This window comes from Danio aesculapii, chromosome 14 (assembly GCF_903798145.1).
Source record: "Danio aesculapii chromosome 14, fDanAes4.1, whole genome shotgun sequence".
In the NCBI taxonomy this organism is placed as follows: domain Eukaryota; kingdom Metazoa; phylum Chordata; class Actinopteri; order Cypriniformes; family Danionidae; genus Danio; species Danio aesculapii.
In genome coordinates this window covers 36,234,464-36,254,435 of record NC_079448.1, presented here as the reverse complement: position 1 = coordinate 36,254,435, position 19,972 = coordinate 36,234,464, and the positions used below count along the sequence as shown (strand labels likewise).

The following is a 19,972-nucleotide window of genomic DNA, read 5'->3' as shown; positions in this document are numbered from 1 at the left end:
TCTTTAGGAAACACGTGCGTTTGCCATCCTTTCATTAAAACAGCAGCGCCCATTGAGACGGCGCAAAAATTATTCACGACAGCCTCTTTGAAGCTATAGGTTTACCAGATGCTAATTTCACTTGCTCTCCTCCTTCATTACGAATTACGAAAGCTCGCTCCTCACCGAGTGACTTGCGCATGAAAGAAATTGAGCAATCAGTTGTTATTCTTATGCAAGCCACTTCTGCGGATGAATGTCGACATTAACACGCTTCTTTTATATGTTCGCTGCTATATAAGGTGAACGGTTGTTATTTCAATTGTGCACCGCCATCATTAACGTCACATTTATTGCGCTTGAACATACCCATCTGACTAATACACCATGGCCCACATGATATTACATTCATTGCAGTGCAAAGGGCCAATTTGGAGCTGTTGAAATAACCTCAATAACTCCATCTCTCTCTAATAAGATAAGCTCCTTGGGGAAACGACCTCATAGCAATTGTACAGTCATTTTTTGGGTCACCTTATAGCAAGTTAAGAGGGGGAGAGAGCGTGGATGGAGTGAGAGAGAGAGAGACATCGGATACAAGATGTAAATGACTGACTTCCATCTTGCCACCTAGGGCAGGACTCAAATTAAATTCAATACTAGCTAGCCATTACCGTGACAGCAAGAGTGAAAGAGGCTTGGAAATGAATTCGTAAATGTGTTTTTCTATCTGCTGTCTCTGTCTGATTTTGAGAGAGAGCTACTCCCTCACTGGCAATTCTTTACATGTACTGGTAGATGCGATGCATGGGCATCTGCGGTATGATTACAACATGTGGAGGTCAAGGGGAGAGTTTTCTGTCAAACTCAGAAGATGCTAAGAGCATTTCAATTGGGTTATGACTTGCTGAACTAACCATGTGGAGCGGCTGTCAAAATGTACCATAATGTTCTTATATAACTTTGGATTTTATGGCTGTATTTATATTGTCGGTCACATTATAATAGTCTGGCACAGATCAGATCATGTTAGGTGCAAAAAGTATTGTTTATTTAACTTTAAAACTTGAAGTTAATTTAACTTTTATGAGTGTATTTAACCTCAAAAGTGATTATCGAGAATGGAGTAACCCACATTTTGCGTAAAATGTTCATTTGTGTTTCATAAATTATGACAGCATGATTAAAAATCTAACATGAGAATTTTATTAGGTTTGTTTTTTATAGTAGATGACAAAAAGCATAAAGTATGCATATATGTGCATCCTATTGAAGAATAGGGGGCAGACTGTATGGGGCCCTAGCATTTAAAAATATCTGCATGTATAATATATATATATATATGTGTGTGTGTGTGTGTGTGTGTGTGTGTGTGTGTGGTGTGTGTATAATATATATATATATATATATATATATATATATATATATATATATATATATATATATATATATATATATATATATATATATATATATATATATATATGTATGTGTGTATATATATTTATATATGTGTATATATATATTTATATATGTGTATGTGTATATATATATATATATATATATATATATATATATATATATATATATATGTGTGTGTGTGTGTGTGTGTATGTATATATATATATATATATATATATATATATATATATATGTGTGTGTGTGTGTGTATAGTATATATTTTAAATGAAAGTATATTCCTAAGTGTATGTATATAAATATATGTATAGTATATTTTATGTATTTTAATAGGAACCTTTATCTTCCTAATGTAAAATTAAAAGCAACAAATTTACAAATAAAAAAAAACTAGTTCACAAACTTGTCCTGGAGGTCCAGTGTCCTGCAGATTTTAGCTCTAACTTGCCTCAACACACCTGCACAGATGTTTCAGCCCAGGTGTGTCTGATTGGGTTTGGAACTAAACTTTGCAGGACACCGACCCTCTTGGACCGAGTTTGGGCACCACGATGCACGGTTAGTTAACCATTTTTGTGATTATATTTTAATAGTAATAAAACATTTAAACTAATTTAATTCACAATCCATCAAACAAATTTTTCAGCATTTTTCATATGAATTGAATAACTGTTTATGAGCGGCAGGAAATGTTATTTGAGCAGGCTCACAGCGCTCATCATCTGACAGGTGTTTCGGCCAGACAGATAGGATTGCGAAGAAAGCTGCGTTTTGTTGTTTGTCATAATTCTACTTTTTTCCCAAATGTTCTCAAAATTCTCACTCTTACACACTCTACCTACCTCCAAAAGCACAGACGGTGCACCCACAGCTCGTTGTGAAGAGTAACATAAGGGACAGTACATCACAAACACATGAGAGTATCTAAAAATCCTGGGTAACACTTAAAAACTAGTCGCTTCATTGAAAAATTGGCACTGGGGGGGTCTTAAAAGTCGCTAAGTTGGCAACACTGGTCAGCAGTGTCTTTGATTGAAGCGCAGTACATGTGCAGTATGGACGGAACATTCTATTATTATTGGGGGCCCCAGGTTTTAAAAAGAAGTAACGTTAAAATCTTAACAGTTATAGACAGATATTTCAACATATGATAAAGAATGTATAAAAGAGCTATATGATTAATATAGGCTAATATAATAAAGGGCCCAAGGCAACTGCTAACTTCACTTATTGGTTTAAGCCTTTAAGTTGCTCCTGAGAATAGCCCACAGTATATTCAATAATCTATAAGCAACTTCTATGAAAAATACAGTTTTCTTACAATAAGATTAAACATCTTTATTAACAAATTGGCATTTCAAACTGTTAGTTTTATCAAAATGTAAAAGGCAGTTCTATGTAATGATTCATAAATGAATACATTAGTTTAATTTTTAAAGCATTTCTGTGTGAGTTCTTCATGTAAACACATGTAAAATAATTATTTTACCACAAAAAAATAATTCTGTCATCATTTAATTATACTCATGTTGTTCCAAACCAATAAAAGTTAAAAATTAGTTGTTGAAGCGTAAAACGAGATGAAAAGCCATTTACTCGCGCGTGCCCGTCAGGGTCAGCAGGCTATTAATGCAGTGCTTCTTGCACATTCTGAGACCCACTTTAAATATAGCATATATCATTTAGGCAGTGAAGATCATTGATTTTTAGAGACAACTGATTTTAAATGTGCAGATTTTGTAATGGCATAGAGTTTACCGGAAGCGTTTAATCCAGGTTACTGACAAATTAAAAGTCCTTCTGCATGCCTCTGCATATACCCTATTGACTAAATATTTTAGGAGAATTTCTGATGCATACAGAGTATGTAATCACTATATAATCATAATACTGTAACCACTATTAAAATCTATATACTAATACTGCTAAAAATATACTGTTAAAAACTTATAGAAATACATAGACTGAGGTGAAGCAGAGGAGACATACAGCACAATAAAGCCATGAGTAGGGCCAGACGGAATCTGCGGAAGTTTTTTGCTATTTCTGCTGAGAATTTTGATAAAAATCTGCGGATTTCTGCAGAATAATTTTGGGAGTATCATAACTAAAACCTTAATATGTAAAAATACAAGTCCATTTAGATTCACTTTATTTGGTAAACAAAGCAAGTCTCTTATATAATATATCTACTAAAAGGCAGAAAATATTACTGGACAAACTGCATTGTACATAAATCAGATGAACATTTTCACATTAGTCAGTAATATTACTGTAATTAGTTTAAAAACTGAATAAATATAGATTTACACACATTTAGTCAAGTAAATAAACAAAATTAATGATGGGCTTAAAATCTGCGAAAATCTGCGGAAAGTCTGCGGAATTCTGTGTGCGCAGATTCCGTGTGGGCCTAGCCATGAGCCAAGTGAGAACAGAGCATATGCAATACATTTAGACAAATGTATGTGTTGACCAAGACAAAAACAACCCTCACTAAAAAAAGCATACATAAGATTTTTCTGACTCACAGTAAACAAAACAGAAAAGCATACAGCCACCAATTAAAAAGATAGGATTCTACTGGTCACATCAAAGAGAGAGATGTCACATCAAATCTCATGATAACTGTGGATAAGAAACTGTATAAACTGTGGGTTTTTCAACATTGGATGAGAAAGAGCTCAAGCGACCACCTCTGCTGTAACTATAAACTACTTTAACTTGAGAAATTCGAAGACTTCAGTGTTATTTTTGAAGTTTAGAAAATATTTGTTGAGGTCCAGCTAATCTTTCCACTGTAAAATCTAGATGTTCATGTAGATATATCCCTCACTTTTATGAGAAAATCGCAATGAACTCACACTTTTTTTCTTTGGGATTTTGCATCCTGGAAATGTTTGTGCGTCTTGTTAAAAATGAAAGACTCAAATAAAAACCAATCTTCTGTGACAGGAGTTTCATTTTTGCTTGATCAATACAAATGATGTGAGATCTGTGCATTAGCATTTGCAGTCTAAATGTAGCTTAAATGACACTGATCAGATCCTTTTAATACTGATCTACTAGGCTCTTCTTGTTTTAATGAACACTTAGATGTTAATTGAGCTTTTGAACTTGTGTTACCTTCTACTTCGCTTCAAGTTTTATAGGTTAATTGACTGACTGACTGATGAACTAATCAGTTGTTTTGGTGCATTTTGACAGATGTTCCACATTTGCTTTGTCTTATCTCAGACTGAAACCTACAATCGGTTTGTTTCGCAGTCTTGTTGATTGATGTGTGTGCCCTTTTATCTCTATTCATCTGTGCCCATTCTCTGAGTTCAGTCAATAAAATCATCTCACCCAAAAGCACTGCCACCTCCTGAAACAAATGCTCATCAGGCTGAATGTAGCTGTTTGTTCCTCATTCCTCAGACACTCTCTGACTTCTTTCTGTCTGCTTCCTCTGGGATTAGAAAGAAATCTTTGGTTTTTATCAAGCCAGAGAATCATTCCCTGCACATGCAGAGCTGCAGACGACATTTTCTTGCAACAGTGATCGGACAGCCGATTACATAGGGTGCGAGGAGATGTACGTCTGTGCCTTTGAAATGTATGGGGTGTTCAAGACCTGAGGATGAAGGAGAAGATGAAAAGAGAGAGATGCTCTAGATGTGGTTTTTGATATCAGTCTAGGGGGAAGACGAGATTAAAATAAAAAAAAAAAATCTAATTTTGTCATCTTCTGTCATGTTGGTCAGATTCCATTTCGTCCAGGGTTGCCCAAACCTTTTTGTATGAAGGGCCAAAAACTAAATATCATTGATAGCTGTGGGCCGAAGATAAATACACCAAACTATATTACATTAAAGTTGCCATGGGTAATTCCTTTCATAATATTACTAGAACATTACTTAGATTCATATTAACTAATGCAGTATAACTTTTTTAATTATAACTTATTGCATTAAAAACAATCACATTTATAACACAGTTCAACGCTGAATACCCTAGTTAAGCAGAAGCTGCCTTAGCCTTGATTCGCTCACCAAAGCCTCAGCATTGTCTTCTATGCATCGTATGTACACTTTAAACTAAATCTGATAATTTTACACCATTTATATTGAAACATTTAATTTCAGAAAGCATTTTCTAGCTTAAAAATTAAAACAAATAAAAGGTTACATTAAATTTGAAACAACAATATCTGAACCACTCTCAGATGGGATGGTGGGCCAATTTAAAGATTACCATGGTTACTCGGGTCCTAGTTTGCCATCTCTGATTGAATCTATTACCATTTCCTCCTTCTTTGAGAACTGTAGGGCAACTTTAGTAAAAAGGGAACTTTAGTAGAATGTTCATGCTGCTCGTTTTCAAACAGTGAAGATACTGTAAATGGTGGCCACACTTCAAAACCTTCAAAATCTTCCCATAAAGTCTTCTCATATAAGTCTTCTGAACATTTTCTGGCCCAGAAATGGCAAGGGGTAAAAACTTACATCAACTTTAATTTGATCTCAGTATGTGGGTGAAAAAATATGAATATGACATTCAGCATGATATGTTTATATTTAATGATTTCAGTTTAAATAGAGTACACTAAATAACATTCCCAAGGGTGTCTTCAGTAAATCATGGTTAAATTATTTATTATTTAGTCATTATTTTTTGTTCAGAAAAAAAACCCTTATTGAATTAAATGGAACATGTTATAATTTACTGAAAATATTTTTGTGATTTGCTCTTTGCAAATGTTCACTAGAACTGAATCATTGAACTATGATGATAATAATGAACTTGCAATAACAGTATGCTAACGATGGGAGTGTCAAATTTGAATATGTGAATATTCATATGACACAAATGAAATTTCTGATAGAAAAAAAGCACTTCTGGAGACTTGGAATACAGTGCACAGGTCATACAATAAGAACTACTGTTGTGGAACTTTTTTGTGTCAGATTTTGGTCAAAACTTCATCGACTAATTTGCTTTTGGTTACAGTTCATGAGTAAAATAAGGTCTGTGATAAACATAACTTGAGAGTACTTCAACATTATTTTCTACAGCATAAACTGCAACAACTATTATAATAAAACATTCTAAAAATATTTATTTTTAATATTGATATGCGGCTGCACGTTGGCGCAGTGGGTAGCATGTTCGCCTCACAGCAAGAAGGTCGCTGGTTCGAGCCTCGGCTGGGTCAGTTGACGTTTCTGTGTTCTCCCATGTTTGCGTAAGTTTTCTCCGGGTACTCCGGTTTCCAAGTCGTAGGCTTGGGGAGGCTAAATTGTCCGTAGTGTATGTGTGTGAATGAGTGTATATGGATGTTTCCCAGTAATGGGTTGCAGCTGGAAGGGCATCAGCTGCGTAAAAAACATATGCTGGATAAGTTGGCGGTTCATTCTGCTGTGGCAACCCCAGATTAATAAGGGGTAAGCCGAAAAAAATATGAATGAATGAATGAATGAATATAGGTATGTGTAATCCACATTTCTGCAACATCAAAATAACATGAAGTGATTAATTTATTTTACTCAGAAAAGCCTATTATAAAAACTTAATGAGGAAACTAGTGGTGCCTTTATTTTCCTAGTTAAGATGCCATGACTGAAGCACTCTTGTGCACGATAAAGAGTAGCATGAACATTCTTCTAAACATTTCCTTTATATTTGATGGAAGAAAGAAGACAAGGAAAAAGTTTTAGCCCAAGGCATAGTAATAGCAGATTTTTAATTCTGGCTGAACTGCAGTCTCTAGGCTGTTGCTTTAAATTCACAGTCACAATTCCCCACCAGGAAAGATCCAAGAGCAGACGGTAAACACTCAGGACATCTAAGGACATCTTTTTTTCTCTTCTTCCTCTATCTAAAAATGTCTTGTTCATGGCTTTATAAAACCCGCCTTTCACAAAGGCCACTAACAAAAGCATTGTTCTCCATTAAAACACGTTAACATTTTTTTTTTAATACAGACTCAGGCCAAAACCAATGCCAACGCCATGCATTTTTAACATTTCAACCTACATAGAGCAGTGGCTGTTGTGTTTTAACCAGTCTGTGCTCCCATCACACTGTCTCTGAAATGGTTTATCTGGGCTGACACTGACCAAAATATTATGTCGTTATCGTTTCAAGAAACCCAGTAAACCTGGCAGTGTTAAAACTGAATGAACAAGGCCTGTTGGACAAATTGAAAAACAAATGGTGGTACGACAAGGGAGAGTGTGGCAGCGGAGGAGGTGATTCCAAGGTCAGCCCCAATGTGACAAACCCAGCGGGTAAAACCACCACTACCATGGGTGGGTAACCGGCAACTCGTACCAACCAAACACTCTTGACCAACTTAGTAGTCTGGTCCAAATTGCTAACTACTACCAAATTATATTTCAATGAAAAGTTTTAACTGAACTATTGTTATTATGTTCATAGTATTTGACGTAGAGAGTTTGTGGTCTGCCGGTTACCCAAAGTGATATAATAATACACATCTTGCAGCAGGGAGCAAGGAATTATCGCTAGATGGAGTATTAACCAATATCACTTTTACAACATGTTTGTAATATGTGTGAAGTCAATTTAAAAACAAACAAGCAAACAAACACAGAAGAGTTGAGTTGATATTGATGGGTAATGTGTTTAATGTGTGCTCAATAACATAAAATAACATGGATAATGTTATTTATGTTATTTTCCTGGTTGAAGAATCCCAGTTAACCTAGCGGTGTTGAAACTCAGTGAGCAAGCCGTCTTAGACAAACTGAAAAACAAATGGTGGTACGATAAGGGGGAGTGTGGAAGCAAGGACTCCGGAAGAAAGGTCAGTTCACACATTTGGTCCTGCTCTGTTCCCCCTCAGTTTAGCCTTCCCCGGTTTAGCACCCTATCCAGAAGGTTCAGTGAGGAGTCTGGACACGGGGTGGCTCTTACTCTCTCTCCATGGCTGCATTCTTTCCTTCGGGCTGGCAGGGGACACTTTTAAAGGCGTTTAGATTGAAACTACTGGAAATAAGAATAATACAAGTGGTCTGGAGTTTGTTTGGAGTAAAATACTTATATACGGAACTATGGCAAGTATTTTAGTATGCTACTATTATGGCCTGTTCCTAATGAATGTGAGTGTGTCCAGTCTACTATTTATTTCATTTCATTTGATAAATGTTTTGGTTTGACAGTCATACTCCAAAAAAAAGTTTACTAACTTTACTGACTAGAATTGTTGTCTTGTGCTCCATTCCTTTGCTTAGTGAAATTACAGAAGTTTGGGGTTGATTAAGATTTTTAAAATGCTTTTTTTACATGATTACGTGTTTTATACCATTCAATATTGATTAATTCGGTTGATCAGTTGGTTGGTTGGTTGGTTGGTTGTTCAGTCGGTAGGTTGGTCAGTTGGTTGGTTGATCTGTTGGTTGGTTGGTCGGTCGGTTGGTTAGTGGGTTAGTTGGTCAGTCATGTAGTTGGTTGGTTGGTTGTTCAGTCGCTCAGTCGGTTGGTTAGTTGGTTGGTTGGTCGGTCAGGTGGTTGGTTGGTTGGTTGGTTGGTTGGCTGTTAAGTAGGTAGGTTGGTTGGTTGATCGGATGGTTGATCAGTTGGTTGGTTGGTTGGTTGGTTGGTCGGTCGGTCGGTCAGTTGGTTGGTTGGTTGATCGATTGGTTGATTGGTCGTTTGGTCTGTCGGTCAGTTGGTTGGTCGGTCGGTTGATCAGTTGGTTGGTTGGTTGTTTGGTCTGTCGGTCAGTTGGTTGGTCGTTTGATTGATAGGTTAGTTGGTTGGTTGTTTGGTCAGTTGGTTGATCGGTTGGTTGATCAGTTGGTTGTTTGGTCTGTCGGTCGGTTGGTTGGTCGGTTGGTTGGTTGGTCAGTTAATTGGTTGGTTGGTCGGTTGGTTGATGGGTTTGTTGATTGGTTAGTTGGTCTGTTGATTGGTCGGTTGGTTGGTAGTTCGGTTGGTTGGTTGGTAGTTCGGTTGGTTGGTTGGTTGATCGGTTGGTTGGTTGGTTGATCGGTTGGTTGGTTGGTTGTTTGGTCTGTCGGTCAGTTGGTTGGTCGGTTGGTTGTTTGGTCTATTGGTCGGTTGGTTGGTCAGTTGAGTGGTCGATTGGATGGTTGATTGGATGGTTGGCTGGTTTGTTCGGTTGGTTGGTCCGTTGATTAGTTGAGTGGCATGATTAGTTGATGGGTTTGTTGATTGGTTAGTTGGTCGATTGTTGGTTGGGTGGTTGGTTGGTTGGTCGGTCGGTCGGTCGGTCGGTTGGTCGGTCGGTTGGTCGGTCGGTTGATTGGTTGGTCGGTCGGTTGATTGGTTGGTCGGTCCGTTGATTGGTTGAGTGGCAAAAAATTTTAACTTGTTAAATATTGTAAGCTTTAACAGTATTTTAATATTGTATTATAGTATATTAAATTAGAACAACTGTTTGTGGTGGACAGTCAGATTTTTTTGTGTTTTTAGAACAAAGTAATTATATATGAATGCATCATTAAACACTAACTTTATTGAATACTAACAGTTTCCGCTTCATTTGCCCTTTTTATTTTGAATAAGAGAAGAAAGAAAGAAAGAAAGAAAGAAAGAAAGAAAGAAAGAAAGAAAGAAAGAAAGAAAGAAAGAAAGAAAGAAAGAAAAAGAAAAGGCTTTATATGATTAATTCAAGTGTAAATAATAGTACGTCTAGCTCCAGGAGTTGCGAAGGCCATTATTATAGGCTGGATGAGTCACTGTGTTTGAAATAGCCTGTTGGTCTGAATGAAGCTGTGGAGAGAGACTCTAATCATCTTTAAGAGCCCAGCCCCTCTTGTGGTCCTCAGCCTCTGTGTTCTCCCTCTTGTCTGCCCTTGGAGTGTGCATGTTTGGATGCAAACCCAGTGGACAGCTGTCTGACCGCCACACACCCCCACCACACCAGACCAAACCCACCTGCATGGTGCATACACACACACTCACCTTATGTGCCACTTATATACCCCTTTTCCACCAAGGCTGTTTGAGTGCTGGTTCAGATTGGTTTTGTTTTTCAAAGTATCTGCTATCAACCAGGAAAAATTATTGCAAGTAGCATCAAAACGATGCTGGTTTAGAAGAATGAACCTGACCATGATCAAGAGGTTGGACAAGAACTTTTGATGGCAAACCGCAGCTGAACAAAATATGCTATTCTCACATATTAATCTCCACTAATACACATTACATAAAAATCCACAAAAATGTTTCCCTCAATTGTAATAACGTCAATACAAATGATAACGCGCAGCACAAACATGTAGTTTTTGCTGTGTTTGGATGCTGATGTAGGTTCACAAAACCCATAAACATTAATGGCAATATAACATTCACCATTAGCTTCCACGATATCATTGCTGGGAAAGATGAGAGCTATTCAGTGACATTAGCAGGGGTGTGCACAACTGGTATCCAGGTGAACATTTAAAAATAAGATTTGGACCAGATATAACAGCCTGATCTCACGAGAAAACGTAAGTATTTTACGTTTTGTCCGTTTAGTGGCTAATTCGTAAAAATTCATATGAGTTCAGTCATGTGAAAATGTACGATTTTAAAAAGGAGGCGTGGCAACCAACCCCACCCCTAAACCCAATCTTTGGTAGCAAATCGTACTAAATTGTATGAATTTGATCGTACGAATTCATAAGAATTAGCCACGAAATCAAAAAGTAAAGAATTGCCATGAGATTGCGTTGGATATGATGCTAGAGAAGTGCTTTTTGTGGCCGAGCCCTGTTGGCATTTCGAAAACCTTGTAAGCCAATTTACAGTAAAATTTATATCATAAATAAGACATTTAATACAAACATGTTAAAATTTAACTGTGTAAAATAATGCACTTCTTTTTGTTGCTTGTAAATAGCACTGAATTTATTTTTTGTTACCACAGATTTAATTAATTTGAAAGTGATTCAAATGGCGCGGAATATAGTATATTTAGTGTCATGGCCGGCCAAGTATATTTAGTGACACATTTGTTTTACTATTATCATCATTTTTGCACTATTTTGTATTCGCTTAATAAAACCAAACATCCGCGATCGATTATGTAGTGGAAAATCTTCTCTTGTTTTCCCATTTTGTTCTGTGCGCGTGAACTGTCAGCATTCCTGCGCTGCAGACCCACATAGACATGCCTTTTTGGCACTTTGGCGTCCAAACGGGTTTCTAAATCTCCTAAAATGTCCGGGATTCAGCTTTTGCTTTCTAAAGCTGTCGTTTGTTAATCGTATGCGTTTTTGCATTATCTGTTACTTAAGCTTACTTTCACTTGGCTTTGTCAGCTGAAAGTGCGCGCACAGCCGCGAAAGCATGAGAAACATTCAGTAATTCATTCTTGAATCCAAACGACTCAGAAAAACTTCAATATATTCTCGGAGAGGACGAAATGACTGGTCTAAACTGGCTGCAAAATATATCATCAAATATACCTGTAATTATGATTATTTTTAGAGACATTGTCTATTTTTATTAACTTTTCAGTCATTTATTTCTCATTTGCTGTATATTTTATGAATTTGATGATGTCATTAGGCTATATTACATAGGCTATTTTATATACATATCTAAAATGCTTTGGTATTCAAGTTTGCTTTGAACTTGAAAGAGAGCGAAGCAGATTTTACCTGTCAGTGGGTGCACATGGCTTCTGAATAGCATAAAAGAGAAATAGTGGATGGTAGTCTTGTCTTTTTTACTTTACAGTCTTTTTTACTTTAATCCATTAAAAATAAACAGTGTATAACAGTGTTATAATAAACAAAATTATTGTTAAAAATTTAATTATGTTTTGTTAGTCGCATATAGTTAACTATTAATGTAATGTGGGTAAATGGTGTGTTTCGGTCTGGCTACCACTGCAAGTATATTTCAAATCTATGGGAAGCACTGCATCTATTAGATTTTCAAACAGAGATCTCTTGGCTAAAACAAAGCTCAATTTAGCCTGTTAGTAAAGATCTTATAGATGTCAAACAGTAGTCCAAATAGTTCGATTGAGATGAATACATAACATCAAATCATGGTGGTGAGCTACTATTAATCACATTTGAATTGGGCAGACAGTGCATTTATGCATGTAATTGCTCACTTTTTTGACACACATAATCAAAATCCAGTGCACCAGCTAATCGTGCGTATAATCTGATATGGCAATGTATATAAAACAAATGTTTAAAACACAAGCTCATGTTTAGATTTCAAAAATAGTAAAATATATAAAACCTTTTCACATATCTGGGTTTCTTAGTAATCATCATAGTTGGAAAAATTGACAATACAACAAATATTTTTTTACAATCCTATTTGTGTAAATAATAAAAGAAAAACTCCACAATGTGTTATATTAAAATTGTGCGAGACTACAAACAGCAGCCAAAGGAGAGTATAATGTCAAATTTACTGTCCCGCTCCCATAGACACTGCATTAGAAACGCCTCGCACAAGCTGTAATTCGTTTTTTGTAATTTGAAGCAAAGATGATATTATACATATAGAAATACATATAAATGTTCATATATTAAAAAAAAATCTAAATATTAAACACTTTCGAGGATTTAAGATGCTGATGACCGTTATACGGGTCATAACAGGCTTGTGAAAAGGGTCCATTATATATGTAGATTTATGCACCAAATATTTCAAAGAAAATGGGTGTTTATATAACAGCATGTAGGAGTGTGCCATGAACAGTGTGAAGACCATTTAACATCTCCACTTACTCCATTGAGAACTGGACCAAATAAATTTATGTGCACCGCAGAACATGGTGACTTGCTAGCCTGAGGAAAAGTAAACAGGTGCTTAGAAGTCTCACCAGCAGAGCTAACTCTGAACCAGCAATAGCACTAGCTCTGAACCTAGCCCCTCGTTCATGCTGGAGGAAAAGGAGTATAGATAAGCGGTTCCACACCAGTTTAGCTCCTTACACTGTTATTGTAATAATTCAACAACTATTCAATCTCTTTAGATTCACGACCTGTGCTGCATGGGTGCCAACCACTAAAATAGACATTTACAGCTGTGAGACTGGATGCTTATGTGGATATTAAATTAGCAAAGATGCTAAAGCGCAGGTTTAATTAGTGCTAAATGAGTAGAAGGTGAACACAGACAGCCTATGTTAGTGCATGAATGCATGTTTCTAATTTAAATCAGTATTATATGACAGTTTGTGTCACATTTTAATATCTGTTTTGGTGTCATTTTAGTTTCATTGATTAGTTTATGAATAGTTTAAAGTTGTTTTGATATTTAATTTTTGATTTTAGGGTTAGTTATTTGGATTACAGTGTGTTTTTCTCATTTTTTTACTTTTTTGTCTGTCTGTCTGTCTGTGTGTGTGTGTGTGTCTGTGTGTGTGATAAGTGATACGTTGGATTTTTTTCTTTATTTCCATTTAACATGTATTCTATATTGGTTATAGTTAAAATTTTATTAATAGTGATATGATTTATATCAGTTAACTGTATATTTCAATAAATAAATATTATTTCTTTATGATTATTAAGATGCAAGATAAGTTTAGCAGTTAGTGAATTTTCTTTTAATGCTAATATTTATCTACAGATGTTATATTCAAAATAAATAAAGGTCATCTTTCAGCAGCAAACAATTAAAGCTAATTATCCTAGCAATGTATTTGCCACATAAGTCCTTATTTTATCTTTTTTATTCAATGTGTGTTTAGATGTCTGAATGAATGCATACATGTAATGAACAGTAATGTTTGTATTGTCTGTGTCCTTGTGTATTTGTCAACCTTGCAAATCCTTTTCTAAAACAGTGTTTCCTCTCCTGCAGGACAAGACGAGTGCTCTTAGCCTCAGTAACGTGGCTGGGGTTTTCTACATCCTGATCGGCGGTCTGGGTCTGGCCATGCTGGTGGCTCTGGTGGAGTTCTGCTATAAATCCAGGACAGAGTCGCGCAGAATGAAGGTGTCCGCTCAGGCCTTTCACTGCACCGCCTTAGACAGCAGCTACACTGAGCTGCAGAGTTACGGCCTGTACGCGCCAGACACTGTTAAGATATAAAGCTCTCTGGGGTAGGAAACTTCGAGTGTGTGAAAAACTAGGCCACATGCTGCCCACGCAGAGCCTAACCTGCGCCCATCATCTAACCGTCGCAAGATTCAAAGCTTCTGCTGCCCTCTTCCAGATCCATCCTTTTCTCTTCAGCTCTTCTCTTTTCTGTCTCTCTTACTATTAGTTTGAAAGTGCAGGACTGTCAAAACATTTAATTAACTTTTAAGGGTCATTCACACCAAGGACAATAGTATTATAACAATACTGACCGATTATTGCCTTGCCAAAAAAAAAACAAAAAAAAACAAAAAAACTTTGCTGTTGGATTTAAAACTTTTCCCACCAGCTTTCTTTTTTTTAAGTTACACCAGCCATCGCCAGCATTTTTGATGATTTTCATATTCTCAGCTAGGAATATATGACCATATTATATATCAAAATTTAATAATCAAGGCACTTCTTTTAAACAAAAAGCATTTTATTTAATCTTCATGTGTTCATGTTTTATCACAAATCGAATGCAGTTACATTTCGTGAAAACTGCAACATTTTAGACCCCAAAAAATCTTTAAATTAATTAATTTTCAAAATATATATTATACAATAAACACACACATAAAAACACTCATAAATACATATACAGATATTTATATATGTATATATGGACACACTTTACAAAAAGGTTTCATTAGTTCATTTCAATTTCAATATTTATTAACATGAACTAATTATGAACAATACTTATACAGCATTTAATAATCATAGTTATTTTAAATAAATCCAAATTCATGCTTGTTAACATTAGTAAATGCATTTTGAGTTAACATGAACTAACAACAAGCTACTGTATTTTATTAAAGATGTAGTATGTCAGTTTGACACCCAATAGTTGAACTAGGTATTACATTCCTGGATCAAAACAAACCCAAGCGCAGGTTGCCAGATTGAGGACCAACAGAAACAAGCCTGATTGTCAAGCCCAAAGGCTGATTTAAATTGTGTTCTAAATAAAAGCAACGGCACCCAATAGAAGGAATATTTACTATATTAAAAGAAGTTTTTGTTTGAACCAAGTCCTCGAATTGATATATTAGAAACGGCTTCTATTTCTTGTTGTTGAACAATAGACAACTTTGACCAAAACCTCAGGTACACCTCATGTGCTTTTTTTTTTAGGGTTAAATGCTAACAATGTGAGTTTGAATGCCATTTTACATTTATTGCCATACTACTGAAAGCAGCAGCATATAGTTCACCTCAGATATTGAAAATATTTTTGAATACTTTTGAAATTGAACTTTCGAACTGTGACTTAAAACCAACACATATCAGTCATTCAGCTATACATTATTGTTAAAGAGGTTTAATATGTAGTGATTAGATTATAAACCTTATCATTTCGTGAGTTAGTGCATATTCTGTACTTCTGAATAGCTGTATTTAAATTTCTGTCGTGTTTCGTCTGGTCGTCTTCAAATTGCTCATCACTGCGTGTTGTTTGTACACGGGGTAACAATGTAACCTGCTCACCTAATGTTTATGTTCGTAATATTTATATTATTTGCTAATTAATAACCATCTGAATTAATGAGTCAAAAATGCGGTTTTCCAACAAGGCAACCCAGGGTGCTGAAATATAATTGGCTAAACTGGAAGTGGAGGGGGGTTAAAGAGATCAAAACAAAGACGTTCTGGCACGTAACGTACATTTTCAAAGCAGAATAATTTACTTCAGCATTGTTTTTCAGATAAAAAAGAATATTCACTTAAATATCTGCAAACATATTATGGTATTTTTATGCTTTAGAAGAGTCAAAAACTTACTTACAGCACCTTTAACGTTTTCCAACATGAACAAATACTCTAATAAATGTTTTTGTTGTTTATTTATGTTAGCAAATGCATTAACTAATTTATTAACTTATACAACCTTATTGTAAAGTGTTACCATATAGACCCTTATATATATATATATATATATATAAAAACCAATCTATGGATGCAGATCATTTTGCTGCGGCAAGCCCTGATAAAGAAGCAAAGACAAGTTTTATAACACTTCATTTTTATGTATAATCTATATTACAATTTCTCTGATCGTCTTATATTCTGCTCACAGGAGAACAAGAAGTCCCATAACTCATTCAGGAAGTCCACTTAGGCTTCTCTTACTGTAATATACCTAGGACTCGTGTAAAAATACTTCCGTACCATTGACAAGTTTGTCTCTTAATTCAAAAGATATCTCGTCAATGGCATGGAAATTGTTAACAAATACTTGAGTGTCTGTGTTTTATAGCTTTGTTGGAATGATTGCTATGATAATTGATAATTCTGGTTAAAAACTGATATAAATTTTGCATTATTTTTTAACACTATTTGATTTATTAATAAATTTATTAAATAAGTATGTCTGAACCGTGCAGGCACAGGATGTCAACATGATGTCGGATTGATGTTGTACCCCAATGTCACAGGACGTTGCATTTTGTTCGGAAATGAAAATTGCGTTGACATCAGAACCCAGCGTCAGGCAGACGTCAATGTCCATCGTCGGACAGACTTTGTTTTTTGGTAACTTTCCAATGGAACCTAAAAACAAAAAAAAAAAATACCAACGTCTAATGCTGTGTTCACACCAGAAGCAGAACTCGTGGATAAATCGCGCTACTCACGCGTGAATAGACACCTGGACATTTTGAGTTTCTCGCTTCATTCGCGCCTCAAATTCATCTCCGACACGGATTCTCATCATGGGAAGGGCTTCTGTCTGCCCGGTGACTCTACCTTCGTTGCTAAATGGCTAACATGGATTTTATTTAGAAAATAATATGTTTATGTGCTTTATGAAGGCTGAAAAACAGCGTTGATTCATTTGGAGCCGTGTCTGAGTCCACTAGATCCCAGGTGCACCCAGCTCTGTGAGCTCATAAACTCCTCCAGAAACTTAACCTGGATGATGGAAGCTTTCAGCGTTGCTTCTGACTGAGCCGAGCCCAGTTTGATGAACTGTTGTCAGTGTAGGCAGGAGGATTTTCCCCCGGGACACCAAATACAGGCGCTACGTCATAATCACGCCTCCACAAGAGCAAGCTCCTGATTGGTTAACAGCGCGAATGTCCGCTGAAAGTCAGATTTTCGAACTCGAGCGATTCGCGCGTTAAGCGCGTCAAACGTGCAAAACGCTCAATTTGCGCCACGCCATTCATGCGTATCATGCAGCAGGATGTCTATTCGCATCTTTGCATTGACTTAACATGTAAATCACTCACGCTTGACGCATCTGGTGTGAACGCAGCATCATGATGTTACAGCTTGACGATGTGTGGATGTTACCAATATGACGTCTATCAGACATTGGACTTTGGTTGCCATACCTGATGAATAAATGTCTGTATTTGACATGAAAAGGACGGTTTAAGATTTTGGATGTCAACGTTGGATTTTGGCCACTTTCCAACAGAACTTAAAATCAACTAAATATCAACGTCAATTTACACCATTATTGGATGTAAAAATTACATTGTCCTTACACACTGGTGACCTAAATCTAACCTAATATTAATGTCTGATGACGTTGCGTGTCTGCTGGGAATGGCCATAATCCAAGATGGAAAAAAGAAGGAAAAAAAAAAAAACAAGATTAGTCACGCTCAAATTGTGAACAAAGGCATTATTTACACGCATGAAGTGACCTGAAAGTCTTCGAGGGGTGCTTGAGCAATATAGAAATCATATCTCTGTATTTTTGGCTAAATGGTTATTCGTGAAACATTATCTCAATATTTTTATGTTTAGATTTAAAGAAAGTTACATTTGTTGTCCTTGGTGGGAATCAGTCACTATGATAGAAAGTAAGATGAATTTTTTATTAATCTATATCTATAATCTAAATTAATCTCATTAATTCAGTATTATATTTCATTTAATCTTTCACTCGTTGGTGTAAGTAAACTCTTTGACAGACCTAGTTAGTACTTTCTATTCTATTCTCTTTCTTTCTCTCCCTCGATTTTCTGCTCCCCTCAGTTTGCTCGCTAGCCGCTCTATCCATAGACTAGAGCTTTGTTTAATACGCATCGTGTCTCTGTTCATTCATGAAACAGAGCAAGTGTTCCCCGGAGACACTACAGCTCTCTGTTTTCCACCATGACTCCAAAAATAGTCTGTCTAGGCTCATGATTATGCATCAGTCAGCTCGTGTTTTCCTTCATACAATAAGACCCACGTCAGATCTTAACTCATGTACTTTGCTAATGCAGAGTTGATTAAAAGTGTCTATCAGGCAATAATTTATTTAATTTCCACACATCTAGACGCCAGACTGAAAATCAAAGAAACGTCATTGCAAGAAAACTGATAACACCAGTTGCATATACAGATACCTCAGTGCGATTTTTATAATAAGTATCTTTATGACAGGCAATTACCCAAAGTAGGATTTGTGGCAAGTTTAGCTGGGTATTACACACTCGTGTAATACCATAATAGCACAGATTAATATAGATTTGCTTTGTTAATTCAATTGACAGGAGTCACATTTCACAGCTGTCCATATTTCATTTTAGGCGAGCGGGAATCCAAGTCATTATAGGCGAACTAATTAGTCTGCATCAGCCTGTATGACTTCATCCCCCAACGCATCGAAGTGGAGGCCAATGAAATCATTCCTAGATTGGAAAAAATGGCATTTAAAGGGACACATCATTAGCCTTGGTTTCAGGCCCAGTGGCTGCGACTACAGCGGCGGGTTTCTCATCACAACAGCAGCAATAAAACCATGACATTTCTCACTTGCACATCACCGTAACAAATTAAGCTCGTGTTACACGCCTATCAAGACTGTTTATTGTCTACTCGCATGTCAGAGATGCTTTACAGTGTCAGCTTTGGTTTGGAGGACATAAATATGGTGGTCCCGGGGGGCGCTCAATGCATTAGCGAAGCAATTAAAAAGTTGACAACACAACAGCATTGGCCCACAGCATATCTTTTATAATATGATAGATAAAGCATATCTAAAATTATTTATTCTTGGGCCAAGCAAGATAGCTTTTTTCCTGTAGTAGGACATTTTAAGTAAAAAACATGGTTGAAAGTCAGTGGTTACCGCTTCCAACATGTTTTCTTTTGTGTTAAACAGAAACTAGTCAAGGGTGATTAAATGATGACAGAACTACTTTTTTTTGGGGGGGGGGGGGGGTGAACAACCACTATAAAGTTTTTAGATGAAACCATGTTCCATGTAGTGTATGTGTGTGAATGTGAGCGTGTATGGGTGTTTCCCAGTACTGGGTTGCAGCTGGAAGGGCATCCGCTCTTTAATACATATGCTGGATAGGTTGGCGGTTCATACCGCTGTGGCGACCCCCGATGAATAAAGGGACTAAGCCAAAGGATAATGAATAAATGAAAATTGTAGCATCATCAGGAGCCTCCGGTGTTGATTTAACATTCCCTTGCTTATTTTGATTGTTTCATTGTGATGGTCACCATTGAATTGCATTAAATTAATAACCAAGATGGTTTCATCTAAAAATGTTCTGTATAATGATAG

The 19,972-nt window shown here is 36.3% G+C and overlaps 1 protein-coding gene across 3 annotated transcripts in view; it reads left to right on the top strand.

Moving 5' to 3' along the window:
* gria1a (glutamate receptor, ionotropic, AMPA 1a) overlaps positions 1 to 19,972 on the top strand; it is a 146,162-nt gene that overhangs the window by 122,965 nt on the left and 3,225 nt on the right. Inside the window, exons 14-15 of one of the 3 annotated variants that reach the window (XM_056472346.1) lie at positions 8,095 to 8,209; positions 14,194 to 14,328. In XM_056472346.1, coding sequence (XP_056328321.1) covers positions 8,095 to 8,209; positions 14,194 to 14,328 — 250 coding nt within the window. Of the gene's footprint in view, positions 1 to 7,527; positions 7,643 to 8,094; positions 8,210 to 14,193; positions 14,436 to 19,972 lie in introns of all 3 variants that reach the window. The other 2 variants (XM_056472343.1, XM_056472345.1) reach the window with 2 other exon arrangements.